The sequence below is a fragment of the Salvelinus fontinalis genome, chromosome 23 (genome assembly GCF_029448725.1).
Source record: "Salvelinus fontinalis isolate EN_2023a chromosome 23, ASM2944872v1, whole genome shotgun sequence".
In the NCBI taxonomy this organism is placed as follows: domain Eukaryota; kingdom Metazoa; phylum Chordata; class Actinopteri; order Salmoniformes; family Salmonidae; genus Salvelinus; species Salvelinus fontinalis.
The window spans coordinates 34,346,118-34,358,988 of NC_074687.1; the positions used below are offsets into that span (position 1 = coordinate 34,346,118).

Genomic DNA, 12,871 nt, shown 5'->3' on the forward strand with positions numbered 1-12,871 from the left:
CTGAGATGGAGAACACAAGATCTTTAACAAACAACATCCAACATTTCCAAAACATGACAATATTTTAAAAAACTGCTTGTGCAAAAAAAATACGCTGCTCACAAAATATATGTGAAGAAAATGATACATCTGACCCAAGAAGGAAAAGTGAGAGTATTTTTAAAACAACCCAACAAATATTCAGTCTCTCTGTCAGGTTACTCCAATGTTGGATTGCTCATTGCTCAGCAGTAGAGGCAGCTGAGGGGAGGATGGCTCATAATAATGGCTGAAACAGAGCGAATGGATTTGATGGATTTGATACCGTTCCACTGATTCCGCTCCAGCCATTACCACAAGCCCGTTCTCCCCAATTAAGGTGCCACCAACCTCATGTGAAGTAGCGACAGAAGTTTATCACAGGCTGCTATCAAGCTCTTACAGAGGACAAATCATTCAGCATTAACCCTCATAGGGTGTTTCCAGATACAGTGCATTCTGAAAGTATTCAAACCCCTTTACTTTTCCACATTTTGTTACGTTACAGCCTTTTTCTAAAATTTATTAAATACACATTTTCGTCATCAATTTACACACAATACCAGACAATGACAAAATGAAAACAGATTTTTAGAAACTTATTTACATAAGTATTCAGACCCTTTGCTATGAGACTTGAAATGAGCTCAGGTGCATCCTGTTTCCATTGATCATCCTTGAGATGTTTCTACAACTTGATTGGAGTCCACCTGTGGTAAATTCAATTAATTGGACATGATTTCGAAAGGCACACACCTGTCTATATATGGTCTCATAGTTGACAGTGCATGTCAGAGCAAAAACCAAGCAATGTGTTCGAAGGAATTGTGTGTAGCGCTCCGAGACAGGATTACGTCGAGGCACAGATCCAGGGTAGGGTACCAAAACATTTCTGCAGTATTGAAGGTCCCCAAGAACACAGTGGCCTCAATCATTCTTAAATGGAAGAAGTTTGGAACCAGAGCTAGAGCTATAACTGGCCGCCCGGCCAAACTGAGCAATCGGGGGAAAAGGGCCTTTGGTCAGGGAGGTGACCAAGAACCCGATGGTCACTCTGACAGAGCTACAGAGTTCCTCTGTGGAGATGGGAGAACATTACAGAAGGACAATCATCTCTGCAGCACTCCACCAATCAAGCCTTTATGGTCGAATGACCAGACGGAAACCACTCCTTAGTAAAAGGCACATGACAGCCCACTTTGAGTTTTCCAAAAGGCACCTAAAGACTCTCAGACTACGAGAAACAAGATTCTCTGGCCTGATGAAATCAAGATTGAACTTTTTGGCCTGAATGCCAAGGGTCACGTCTGGAGGAAACCTGGCACCATCCCTACGGTGAAGCATGGTACTGGCAGCATGATGCTGTGGGGATGTTTTTCAGCGGCAGGGACTGGGAGACTAGTCAGGATCGAGGGAAAGATGAACGGAGCAAAGTACAGAGAGATCCTTGATGAAAACCTGCTACAGAGAGCTCGGGACCTCAGACTGGGGGCGAAGGTTCCCCCTCCAACAGGACAACGACCCTAAGCATACAGCCAAGACAATGCAGGAGCAGCTTCGGAACAAGTCTCTGTCATTGAGTGGCCCAGCCAGAGCCCGAACTTGAACCCAATCGAACATCTCTGGAGAGACCTGAAAATAGCTGTGCAGCGACGCTCCCCATCCAACCTGACAGAACTGGGGGAGGATCTGCAGAGAAGAATTGGAGAAACTCCCCAAATACAGGTGTGCCATGCTTGTAGCCTCATACCCAAGAAGACTTGAGGCTGTTATTGCTGCCAAAGGTGCTTCAACAAAGTACTGCGTAAAGGGTCTGAATACTTATGTAAATGTGATATTTCTGTTTAAAATGTTTATAAATTAGCAAGAACAACAAAAAATACTGTTTTTGCTTTGTCATTATGGGGTATTGTCTGTAGATTAATGAGGAAAAAAACAATTGGATACATTTTAGAATAAGGCTGTAATGTAACAAAAAGTCAAGGGGTCTGAATACTTTCTGAATGCACTGTATAGTCCTCTTTAAAATAACCGATCTCAGTCCTCTTTAAAGTGAACTCTGGGGTAAAAAATAAAAGCTAAAGAATTCGGTTTGCATTCACACTGCCCTTTACTTTGAATGAGGACTCAACTCTTTTGCCAGTTCACTTCACCTATTCTGTAGTCCGAGTCTTCTATGTTTATATAATTCAATCAATGCACTCTGGGTTTTTACAAAGTGCAGGACAATCCATTCCATCAGAACGTCTTATCACCTAGTTCTAAAGTACCTTACATTTTGGAAACTAATAGATTGCATTTAGTTAAAAGATTAAACATCATAATTGCCACCAGAAGATGCTATTAACATGTAAATATTATTGGTAACAGAATAAGTAGTAGAAGAATAACTACAGACTAAATAATGCTATAATACATCCAATCTAGGCTACTGTTCCTTTAAGAGCTAGAATTGATTTTGTACCCTATGCTGTGGATTCTCACCAAATATATTGTTTTCTTCTCACACTATTCAAATCCCACAAGAGAATAAACGGCTTATGAATCGGTTCTCTTTACACATATCTCTTTACCACATATTGCAAAAAAATGATCTGACCTAACAACTGGACACATATTTTAGCATCCTTGAAAATGGCTAATTACTATCCAGAAACAGCACACGTTTTTTTCTGCGAACCTTCACATTATCATCTTCTCTCTTTTGTGGCACCAATGTGAGGGTTCATGGCAGAGGAAATGGTATTGCAGGATTCTAGTGTGTGGTGCGGGAATTATGACAATTGAACCTGGGGAGCTTTGTGTTCACATTAACCTAAAAAAAGGAACTGGACAGAGGAATTCAAGCAAGCCGAACTCAGGCCACCTCAAAAGATGAGTTAAAAACAATTGTTTAAAAGGGACCAAGTGTGAAAACACCCTTAGTCTTCATAAACACCCTTAGTCTTCCTATGTCCTCATATTAAAATGAAATATACATGGGACCTCAAGGGGGTTTCATTACAGACTCTTTGGCCAGCCTGTATCCCCTCAAGAATTTAGTCCTCTCATCTCCATCCCAATCCCCATTTAATTCAGTCTGACCCTTCCTTAAACAGCCAAATTGCAATTTAAAAATGTTATTGTCTCTGCAATAATTTACTCTGCAATGGACTATTACCGTTTGCCCTTCGCCTCAGGGCTGCTATGTCCTTCAAACTGTAATTTGATTCTAGGTATGGGGAGATGTATAATAGCGTTTTAGATGAAACACATAACAGGGATAGTTTTACATTCTGGTCAGGCTGACAGAGCTTGCATGGAAGCTAATCATATTGCCAACATCGCTTTCCCCGCCCTTCCATCACCTGGTAAGGAAACATGTGGATCTGAATGATGGTATAAATGTTTTTCGATTTCATCCTCAAGCTTGCTGAAGAATCTCTGGGCTGTTACCAGGGGAACGGCTGCAGCTGAATAGGAGGCTATACTGTATGTGTAATCGCATGGCGGCACATCGTGTGAACTGTAGCAGAGAAGCACCTCGCTGCTATTTTGGCGTGCCGTCTGGCATAGGCAATCGGGCTAAATAAAGGTATGCCAGGAAGGAAGACGCAGCAGGAGGGAGGGACTGTTGGATAATGTTCTCATCTGAGGAGAATTAGGAATTACATTTCTCACAAGCTTGAGCACGATTTTTTACTGAAAATATTAATATTTTTGTGTGTCTGTTTGAATGCTGCCTGACTGGCACCTCCCTTTAATGAAACAAACGTGTTTGACAGATACAGCTTCAAATGTGTTTGTCAGCGAAATCTCAAGTGTCTGCCGCCTGAGTAGTAACCACTGTACAATTCAGATCCGCCTGTAAAAATCATGTTTGTGCGACTCTCTCCCATGTTAGGATTATGACTGAGGGAAACGGCTTAAACCCAGTCAATCCCTGCTCAGTCAATGGGTCACTAGACCCTCTACAGATGATGCAGGCAGTGAGGCCAAAGGTTCACCCTGCTTCCAGACTGCACCTCTGTCTCCTCTTTATACAGTTTCATGTTCCATGGGCCTCTCGGTCGTGCTGTCTTGTAAAGCTCCTTAAAACTAGCTGCTAATGGCCACACTTGCATTGTAGCTTCACATGTCCTGTGATTACGTATATCATTTTCAATACTGCTATCCTTAATCTAATCTCTGACGGAATCTCTTTGGTTCTCACGCAAATCCCAATGAGGACTCAAAATGTCCTCCAGACTTACCTCCATGGTGTGAGTCTTGCCTGACGAGGTCTGGCCATAGGCAAAGATGGTTCCATTGTAGCCACCCAACACATCTGCAAAACAAAACACGGTGGGGCTAACTCTTTCAAAATAGGCCTGAAACTGAGTTCACATGACGACCGTGAGGATGTGAGATAATTGGCCTGTATAGGGCACAGCGTTTACCTTTGACGATCTGCTTGGCACAGGCATCGTAGACCTGCTCCTGGGCTGTGTTGGGTGGCAGGACTCGGTCAAACACATAAGGCTTGCCCTGCATGGAAAAAGGAGGAAGTAACTCTGTCAAGAGAGTCCCCATCTCATTCCACCTTTCATTTGCCGCTGAGAAATCATTGTCAAGCTAATGCCCGGAGATATTTTCATATCAACAAAACTGAATGGAAGTTGAACACTTTTCATCACAGGCTGTTTCTCACTGTTTCTCAAAGTCTTTTGACTGCTAGCTGGGTCTGACAATCTGACAAGGTGATCAAATCGGGTCTGTATTACATGAAGCAAGGTGCTTTGACTCTGGTGACCTTGTTCTCTCTAGATCTGTTTCAGAGTCAGTCAGTCTAGCAGGTGTCACACTAAACCAGTCACCTCCTGCTCTGAGGTTAGAGCCGTGGCAACGCTGGCCTGACATCGGATCAGTTCTCCTGTCACAAGAATACAGGACAGGTCACCTGTCTCAACCTTACACTATGGGCCTGGAGGTTATTATGTTGCTTTGGAGACAGAGACAAGCAAATACTTTTCTGTTAATCAAATACTTTTGTAATAATAATAGAAAACACTTTTATCCAAAGCGACTTACATTCATGCGTGCATACATTTTACATGGATCAATGTTGTGGATCAGTGTTGTAGTTACAGATGGTTTGCGACCATAAATAAACAAGATCATACAACAATGCACTTGAAACTCTGGTACAGCTATTGCCCAACATCAGAGAGTAATGTGAAGTTGAGGGCTAGCACTAAATATTTAGGTTCTGTGCGATGCTTCCCCTATACTAATTTGCCACCACTCAAAAATATGCAAAAAATAAGAAAAAAATAAGAAATTGGATGGTAAAACGATTAGAGTGTAAATTTAAATGACTGTAACAAGATATAAAGTATGTAGAAAAGATAATGGAGCTACATATATATATTTAAATAAGGTCATCTTGTTTTCCTACCACACTATTTTCCTATCACACTGACTGAATTAATGGTGAAAAGGCAATAAGAAATCAATCAATATGAACCAACATGCGGCAATGTGACAATGATAGCCTGGTCCAGTGAAAACAAAGACCCCACACATTACATTATCTGCCACTACCACCTGTGTATCAGTGTGTGGTCCAGTTTGATTCAAGCCCAACCGAAGGAGGCTATTAAGTGGCTTGTTTTATGTTTGGCTCTCTTTGTTCTGGACCGGCTTTCTGACAGAGGAGCGATTTCTTTTTTCCAGGCCTTTATAGCGCAGGCATGGGGTCAACCCGAACAGCGGTAAAGAGAGAGAGCTGTCGCTCCAACAATGACCCGGTCGCCATGGAAACTGCATCCCACAGGGAGAGGCCTGCACTGATTGGATGTCGGCCGGCTCCAGGTGTCCCTCAGCGGATGGAGGAGGAGGATGGAAACATGATTGCTGTTGAGTGCTGTAGACTTCTCTCTCTCTCTCGCTGACAGGAAGGCGGCCTGCTATGTCGTAATCTCTTGTTCAGCAAGATCCTTTGAGCAATCGTAGGGCACTGCTTGTGTGTTTTATGAAGGTTATCAACCACCAAACATTTAAAAGAGACAAGGTAGCCACTCTCAACAATTTCAATGTCTTTTTACGAGAACGTTTCAAAGCAAATCAAATTGTATTTGTCACATGCGGCAAATACAACAAATAACAATAACGAGGCTATATACAGGGGGTACTGAGTCAATGTGCGGGAGTACAGGTTAGTCGATATAAAATTTCAATATGGAATTAAATTGTATCATAACGTCTCCCATAAATTCACCTCACAGCTCAATACACTCCATGTGTTCTAAATGACTTATGAGCAATACCTCAGCCAAGCCTGAAAACCCATAGCAGTATTGCAGCAGTCTGCAAGATTTACAAACGCATGTGACCACACATACACTATTCCACAAGCTCAATAAATGATGCGTGGACACACACACGCACGTGCAGGCAGGCACACATACATGTTCTAAATGCCATGTTAGACCTCTCAATAATTGATGTGCTGTCCCAAAGGAAGGCCAAGGCCTTTGCTCTTTTGGACTGCATGATGTCTCAGGCATTATTAAATGAACATGCTCTCACTGTGTGCACATCATTATGCTGGAGAACCACCTGACGAGGGATGTCTTTAGCAGTGTATACTGTACCTAACTTCTTTTGAGAAAGAGAGAGAGAGAGAGAGAGAGAGAGAGAGAGAGAGAGAGAGAGAGAGAGAGAGATAGAGAGAGAGAGAGAGAGAGAGAGAGAGAGAGAGAGAGAGAGAGTGAGAGAGAGAGAGCAGGTGTAGGAAAGAAATACACTTGTATGTGTGACCATGCATACACTCTCTTTGTAAAGGGTGTGTTGGTCTGTGTGTTTGTAATTGGCGACGATGATTCTAGCCTGTGACCTCCTGCTCCCCTTTCAATCATCTCTAATGACATCCGGCATACATCGTCATGGAGACAAAATTACCCAAGAGACTCAGCTGCATCGCATCACTCCAGCCACGGCCCTGTATCTCAACCAAACAAAGACACAGCTATATTTCACCTCTATAAATACACACAGAGACAGCAATAGAACTGAAACAAGGCTGGGCTTGTTATCTTAATACTGTAAACATGCTATTTCCTTAATAAATACACTACACATTGTAATCTAATACATCATTATTGTGCACATTAATAAAAAAGTGATGTACTGTATATGTTTGTCTAAAACAGGTTGAGGCTATAGTAGTAAGTTGTGTCAACTTAAACAAGTGCTGCTGGAGAGAGCAGCCAGTAACATGTGCAGTGCATTGTCCATGAAAGACAACTTCTACCCCCAAGCCATAAGATTCTTAAATAGCCATGATATGACTGCTAAATTGTTAAATAAATGTTTTTCCTGACTTTCCGCACTGATTCTATGCACACTCATAAGACTATACATGTATATACACACACACACACACACACACAAACACACTACTCTCACACAAAACCCACACACATACACTACATACATGCACACACACTCACATAACACACACACGCATACCGCCACAAAACAAACACAGACACACACACACTTTTACACTCATAAACTGCTGCTACTCTGTTCTGAATTTACTCTTGTTATTATTCATCTTCCTGATGCCTAGTCACTTTACCCTGCATTCATGTACAAACTGTATCTACCTCAATTACCTTGTACCTCTGCACATTGATCTGGTACTGGTACTGCCTGTATATAGCTCCATTCTTGTGTATTTTACTCCTTGTGTTACACATTTTCTTTTTATTATAATTTTTTAACTCTACATCGTTGGGAAGGGCTCGTAGTATTGATTTGTATAAATAAGCATGGTGTCAAACACCATTACTACTCATATAAAATCAAATTTGGGTAAGGTGATAATGCATAATGGCGAAGGTGCATAAAGATGGCGGCCCCCATGCACTCGTTTGCTCAGTTTGCCATATTGTACATTACTTTCTGTTAATGTCTTTTTGTATCGTAATTAGCACAGTTTACATGATCCAAATTCTAGCTCCAGCAGCGGGAATTTTAAAAATAAACTAAAAAGTAGATTGTGCTGATTTGCTGGCACATTGAACCATGTCACGCACTGTAGTTTAACAACTCTGTTGGTAGTGCTAAAAACAATGACGTCATATCCGAACTCCTCCATCTTTATGCACCTTCACCATTGAATTCTGTAGTGGGGCTTTGTCTAAATCGGTGACTTGAATGTCTCAACCCAAGCCAGTCCTGCCCCACCCCCATATGTTCATGTGTTCACCCACACCCCACACAAAAGAAACAGAGATTGAGAGGTTAACCTTATTGCAGCACATCACAGATCTTATCCTGGCAACATATTGATAAAGATCACTGTATGTGAACATTGACAATCAACCATGCACAGGATCAAACTAAATCAAAGGGACAGAGTCATAAATTGTGTTTTGCTGTGCTTTTTCCAATTACAGATTTCACAGGCAATTTAATCCTCACTCTAATGGAGAGTCACAAAAAAATCTATTACACACAGCAGAGCCCCCCCAGCCTCAAAGAGTATGAGGATTTGGAGATTTCTCCCAAAATGTACACTGAGTGTACAAAACATGACATAGACTGACCAGGTGAATCCATGTGTAAGCTATGATCCCTTATTGATGTAACTTGTTAAATCCACTTCAATCAGTGTAGATGAAGGGGAGGAGACAGGTTAAGAAGGATTTTAAAGCCTTGAGACAATTGAGACATTGATTGTGTATGTGTGCCATTCAGAGGGTGAATGGGCAAGACAAAAGATTTAAGTGCCTTTAAAAAGGGTCTGGTGCCAGGTGCCCCGGTTCATTTCGCAACCAGTATATGGCTGTTTGAAGCTTTGTAATTATGTGCATGAAATCATCAGCTTCTCTCTGATAAGCAATTAGACTACTGTAGGTTACAAAATGGAAAGGATGCTGCAAATCAATACATCTAAATGTCAGGGCAAGAATAAGAGGAATACATGGTGCATTGCTTTATTTTGCATGATATGTAGATCTACTCTAGGCTTCTAGTAAATATGTAATATATTTCTATCTGATTTAGTGTAACAGATGGAAAGCACAAGAGTAGGCCTAAATGTGTGTGTTTGTTACCTAACACTTTCCCCTTCCCCCTTTACAAACGATCCATGCATTAATGTTCCTCTGTCTGGTTTGGCTTTATGCAACCATACCCCCACACCTTCCCCTGGGCTAAGGCAAACACTAATGTCGGACGTGTCAGCACAAAGGGAACCTGCCTTGCTCTGCATGGGTTCCAAACTGATTCATTATTTAACAGTCCATAATGAGGGGAGTTCAGTTAAATGCAGTCACAGTGGGCCTATAATATATGTGCATGTGTTAAGCTACTGTGTCCACAGTTTGTAACAACTGTTCATACTGGATCCGATCCTCCAGCGTAAAGGTTGTGATGAGTAACCCAATAACTTGGAACAATAACAGGGTATATATATTCTAACCTATGAAAAAAAGAAATAAAATCCCAGATCGATATTAGCCTTAAGATAAGGGTGTGTAATAGGGCTGGGAATTACCAGGGACCTCAAGATACGATGTCATCACGATACTTAGGTGCTAATACAATATGTGTTGCGGTTCGATACTGTGATTTCATTGCGATTTGATGTTCTAAACATATTGAGCAGTCATGGAAATAAGAGTGCTGAAAACAAATGGGCTCCTGATTTAAAAACAAGATGGAGAACAAGCTATGAAGGAAAAGTATTGGCGTTATGGTGCAGCTACAGCAAACTAGCGCAAAAAGAATATTGCGACATTGTCAAAACGATCCAATATATCGTCAAAAATAATATCTCGATATAACTATCTATTTTTTTCCCGAATCCCAAGTGTGCAATGTAAAACATTTCAACATTTCATTGAGATCTGAGGTTCAGATCCTGCACTGTTGGGGATCGTAACCCTCTGTGTGGCACAATACTATCAGTCCAACACAGGCTCTATTCCAGCACTAACTGGGAAATTAAACATGCGCACAGACACACCGCAGACACACACACGTCTGATGTTCTAGGTAATGCTTCAATCAGCTTCTTCGCAACCCCCTCCCTTTTTCCATTACCGGTAAAAAACTGTCCTTATTTACGCTACTTAAACTCACTCAGCCAGCAGTTCTCTCTTCTGATGGCCATTTCCTCTTTTGCCTTCCCCTCCCTGGGAGGACATAGGTTTTCCATTCCAATTACTGTCCGGTCAATGATGATGTCTCTATGGGTTTAGACAGGCCAAACTAAGACAAACTAGGCTGTTTCCCCTGTAATGGGCTCCACTCATGCAGACTCTGACTGGCCTCATGCTGGGAGCCTCTAGCTGTAGTAGCAATAGAATCAAACCTTGATTTAGGGTGGCCACTACAAAGGAGGGAGGGAGATACTTCTCGTTCTGATTTCAAACATGAGCCCGTGTTTTCATTTTATTCCATGTACTGACAATAGAATACTTTTATTTGTTCTTTCAGAGAGGTTGTTTTATGATTTACCTTAAAATGAATAACCTTTGAGATCAAATCAAATCACATTTTATTTATCACATGCCCCGAATACAATTGGTGTAGACCTTACCGTGAAATGCTTACTTACAAGCCCTTAACATAAAAACATATATATATTTTAAAGTAAAAGAATAAAATAACAATAATGAGGCTATATACAGGGGTTACAGGTTAGTCGAGGTAATTTGTACATGTAGGTAGGGGTGAAGTGAAAAGTATGCAAAAAGATGAAGGGACATTAAGGAATTATTCTTGTTGTGCTGTAAGCTATGAGACCATAGCTTTCTCATCAGGATGGAAATGTAATGACATTGAAATGACTAAGCATAAGATACAACATAAGATACAATTAAAGTTAATTTTAATCTACAGCGAAGATGGTAAATTTAATTCAATTTAACGTTGATGACGTAGTAGGTTGGTAATGCCATTGATGACAGCACACACTGACAGTCTACAGACTCGTAGACCCTTGGGGGAAAGGTGTGAATTCTACCGTCCATTCGGTGACCATTGACCACTACTAGGCAAACTGAATTAATGATGATGATGTATAGATAAACATTCACAGCGTACTATTTATTGGTTTGGTAGTTTGACACCAAGCGTACATCATGGATAATTATGCCCCTATAGCTCGATCATGAACCATCCAGACCCAAATTGGAGAGACGCTTCCATTGATAGCAGAGTACACGAATCATTGATCAAAATATTGGTCACTATTTGCCATTTCCACCATTATTCTGCAAAACAAATGCCCATTAACCGCCTATTTATTAATTCGTATAAAACAATGTTTATGATCACCTTGCACATCAACATTTATTTTGTCAGACTGAATTTGAGTGAATTTAGGCACCTGTATGTAGACTACACCATGGATATTAGGCGTATATATATATATATATAAAATTATTAAGATTTACTCACCGTTATTACCACCGTGTCTTCGCCTTTGAATTTCGGGATGTATTTGTCTCCTCTGTTGGTTTCCGATTCATTTAAAGGCCTGAATCGGCACATCACTTTTACACCGCACTCAGCAGCATCCGCCATGTCCACAGCACTAGGTTATTTCCAACCAGAAATGCCCAAATAACTTTCTCTAGGCTAACTACCGTGAAATTAACTGCAATTTTACTGAGATGGAATTAAGCACTTCTTTCCATTGTCATTCGCTGAAATTCAATCTCGATCGACATTCCTGTCAATTAAACGATTGGCGCTAGGCTGAATTCTAGTCTAACGTTACCTGCTTAAAAGGAAAAGAATAGATTGATGAATGGTCTGGCTGCTATCGCTTGATAGCGGTGATTTGAATGCGAGTTCCCCTTTTCGTGGTCAAACATTAGCTTAAGACTTCCCGTATTCACCGATGCGTCTTGCATCAGGACCAGCATCGACCAATTTGAAGCTCCTTGTTCTAATGCTGTCAATCCCACCTTGGTCCACCCCAGTGATGGTGAGGATGCTGATGTTACCGTAGCCAAACGCGCGTTCAGCCCGAACGGGACTTCTATGGTATTCTGGGAGGAGTATTCAAATCATATTGATAAACGATATAAAACAAGAGATTGTAAAGATAATTTTACTTTGCATGTGTTGTAAATAAGTGTTATACAGGTAGATTACATTTTTAAACATCACCATAAAAACATACATTTCTGTGTAAAATGGAATTGATGGTCCAATATGATCCATTCCATGAAAGCTAATCACACAACTCGATGTTCCCCTCTAGTGGGTTTGCTGTGAATGATGGGCCGTCTGTGGTGTCCCATAGAGGACTCTAGTGCCAAAAAGCCTGTTTTAGCCTACACTACAACCTCACTCCTGATCTCGTTAGGAATACATTTTAGGGGAAAGGGGGGGATACCTAGTCAGTTGTACAACTGAATGCGTTCAACTGAAATGTGACTTCCGCATTTAACCTAACCACTTTGAATCAGAGAGGTGCGGGGGGCTGCCACAATCGACATCAACAACTTCGGCGCCCCGGGAACAGTGGGTTAACTACCTTGCTCAGGGGCAGAACGACAGATGTACAGACTGCAGTGAAGGATAACTACTAGGTATATAGGATTCTGAAGACTAAACCCCAGCAACAGGTGTAGCATACAGTAACTTTCCAGAGCCACAAAAAAAAATTAAATCAAGGCTAAATACACTGCTCAAAAAAATAAAGGGAACACTTAAACAACACAATGTAACTTCAAGTCAATCACACTTCTATGAAATCAAACTGCCCACTTAGGAAGCAACACTGATTGACAATAAATTTCACATGCTGTTGTGCAAATGGAATAGACAAAAGGTGGAAATTATAGGCAATTAGCAAGACACC

The 12,871-nt window shown here is 41.2% G+C and overlaps 1 protein-coding gene across 1 annotated transcript in view; it reads right to left on the reverse strand.

Annotated features, from left to right (window-relative positions):
• kif5c (kinesin family member 5C) overlaps nt 1-12,052 on the reverse strand; it is a 35,252-nt gene extending 23,200 nt beyond the window's left edge. The window contains exons 1-3 of the mRNA XM_055878540.1: nt 11,458-12,052; nt 4,437-4,524; nt 4,251-4,324 (exon numbers count right to left, since the gene is read on the reverse strand). Coding sequence (XP_055734515.1) covers nt 4,251-4,324; nt 4,437-4,524; nt 11,458-11,583 — 288 coding nt within the window. The 5' untranslated portion in view covers nt 11,584-12,052. The remainder of the gene's footprint in view (nt 1-4,250; nt 4,325-4,436; nt 4,525-11,457) is intronic.
• Between the last annotated feature and the right edge of the window lie 819 nt (nt 12,053-12,871).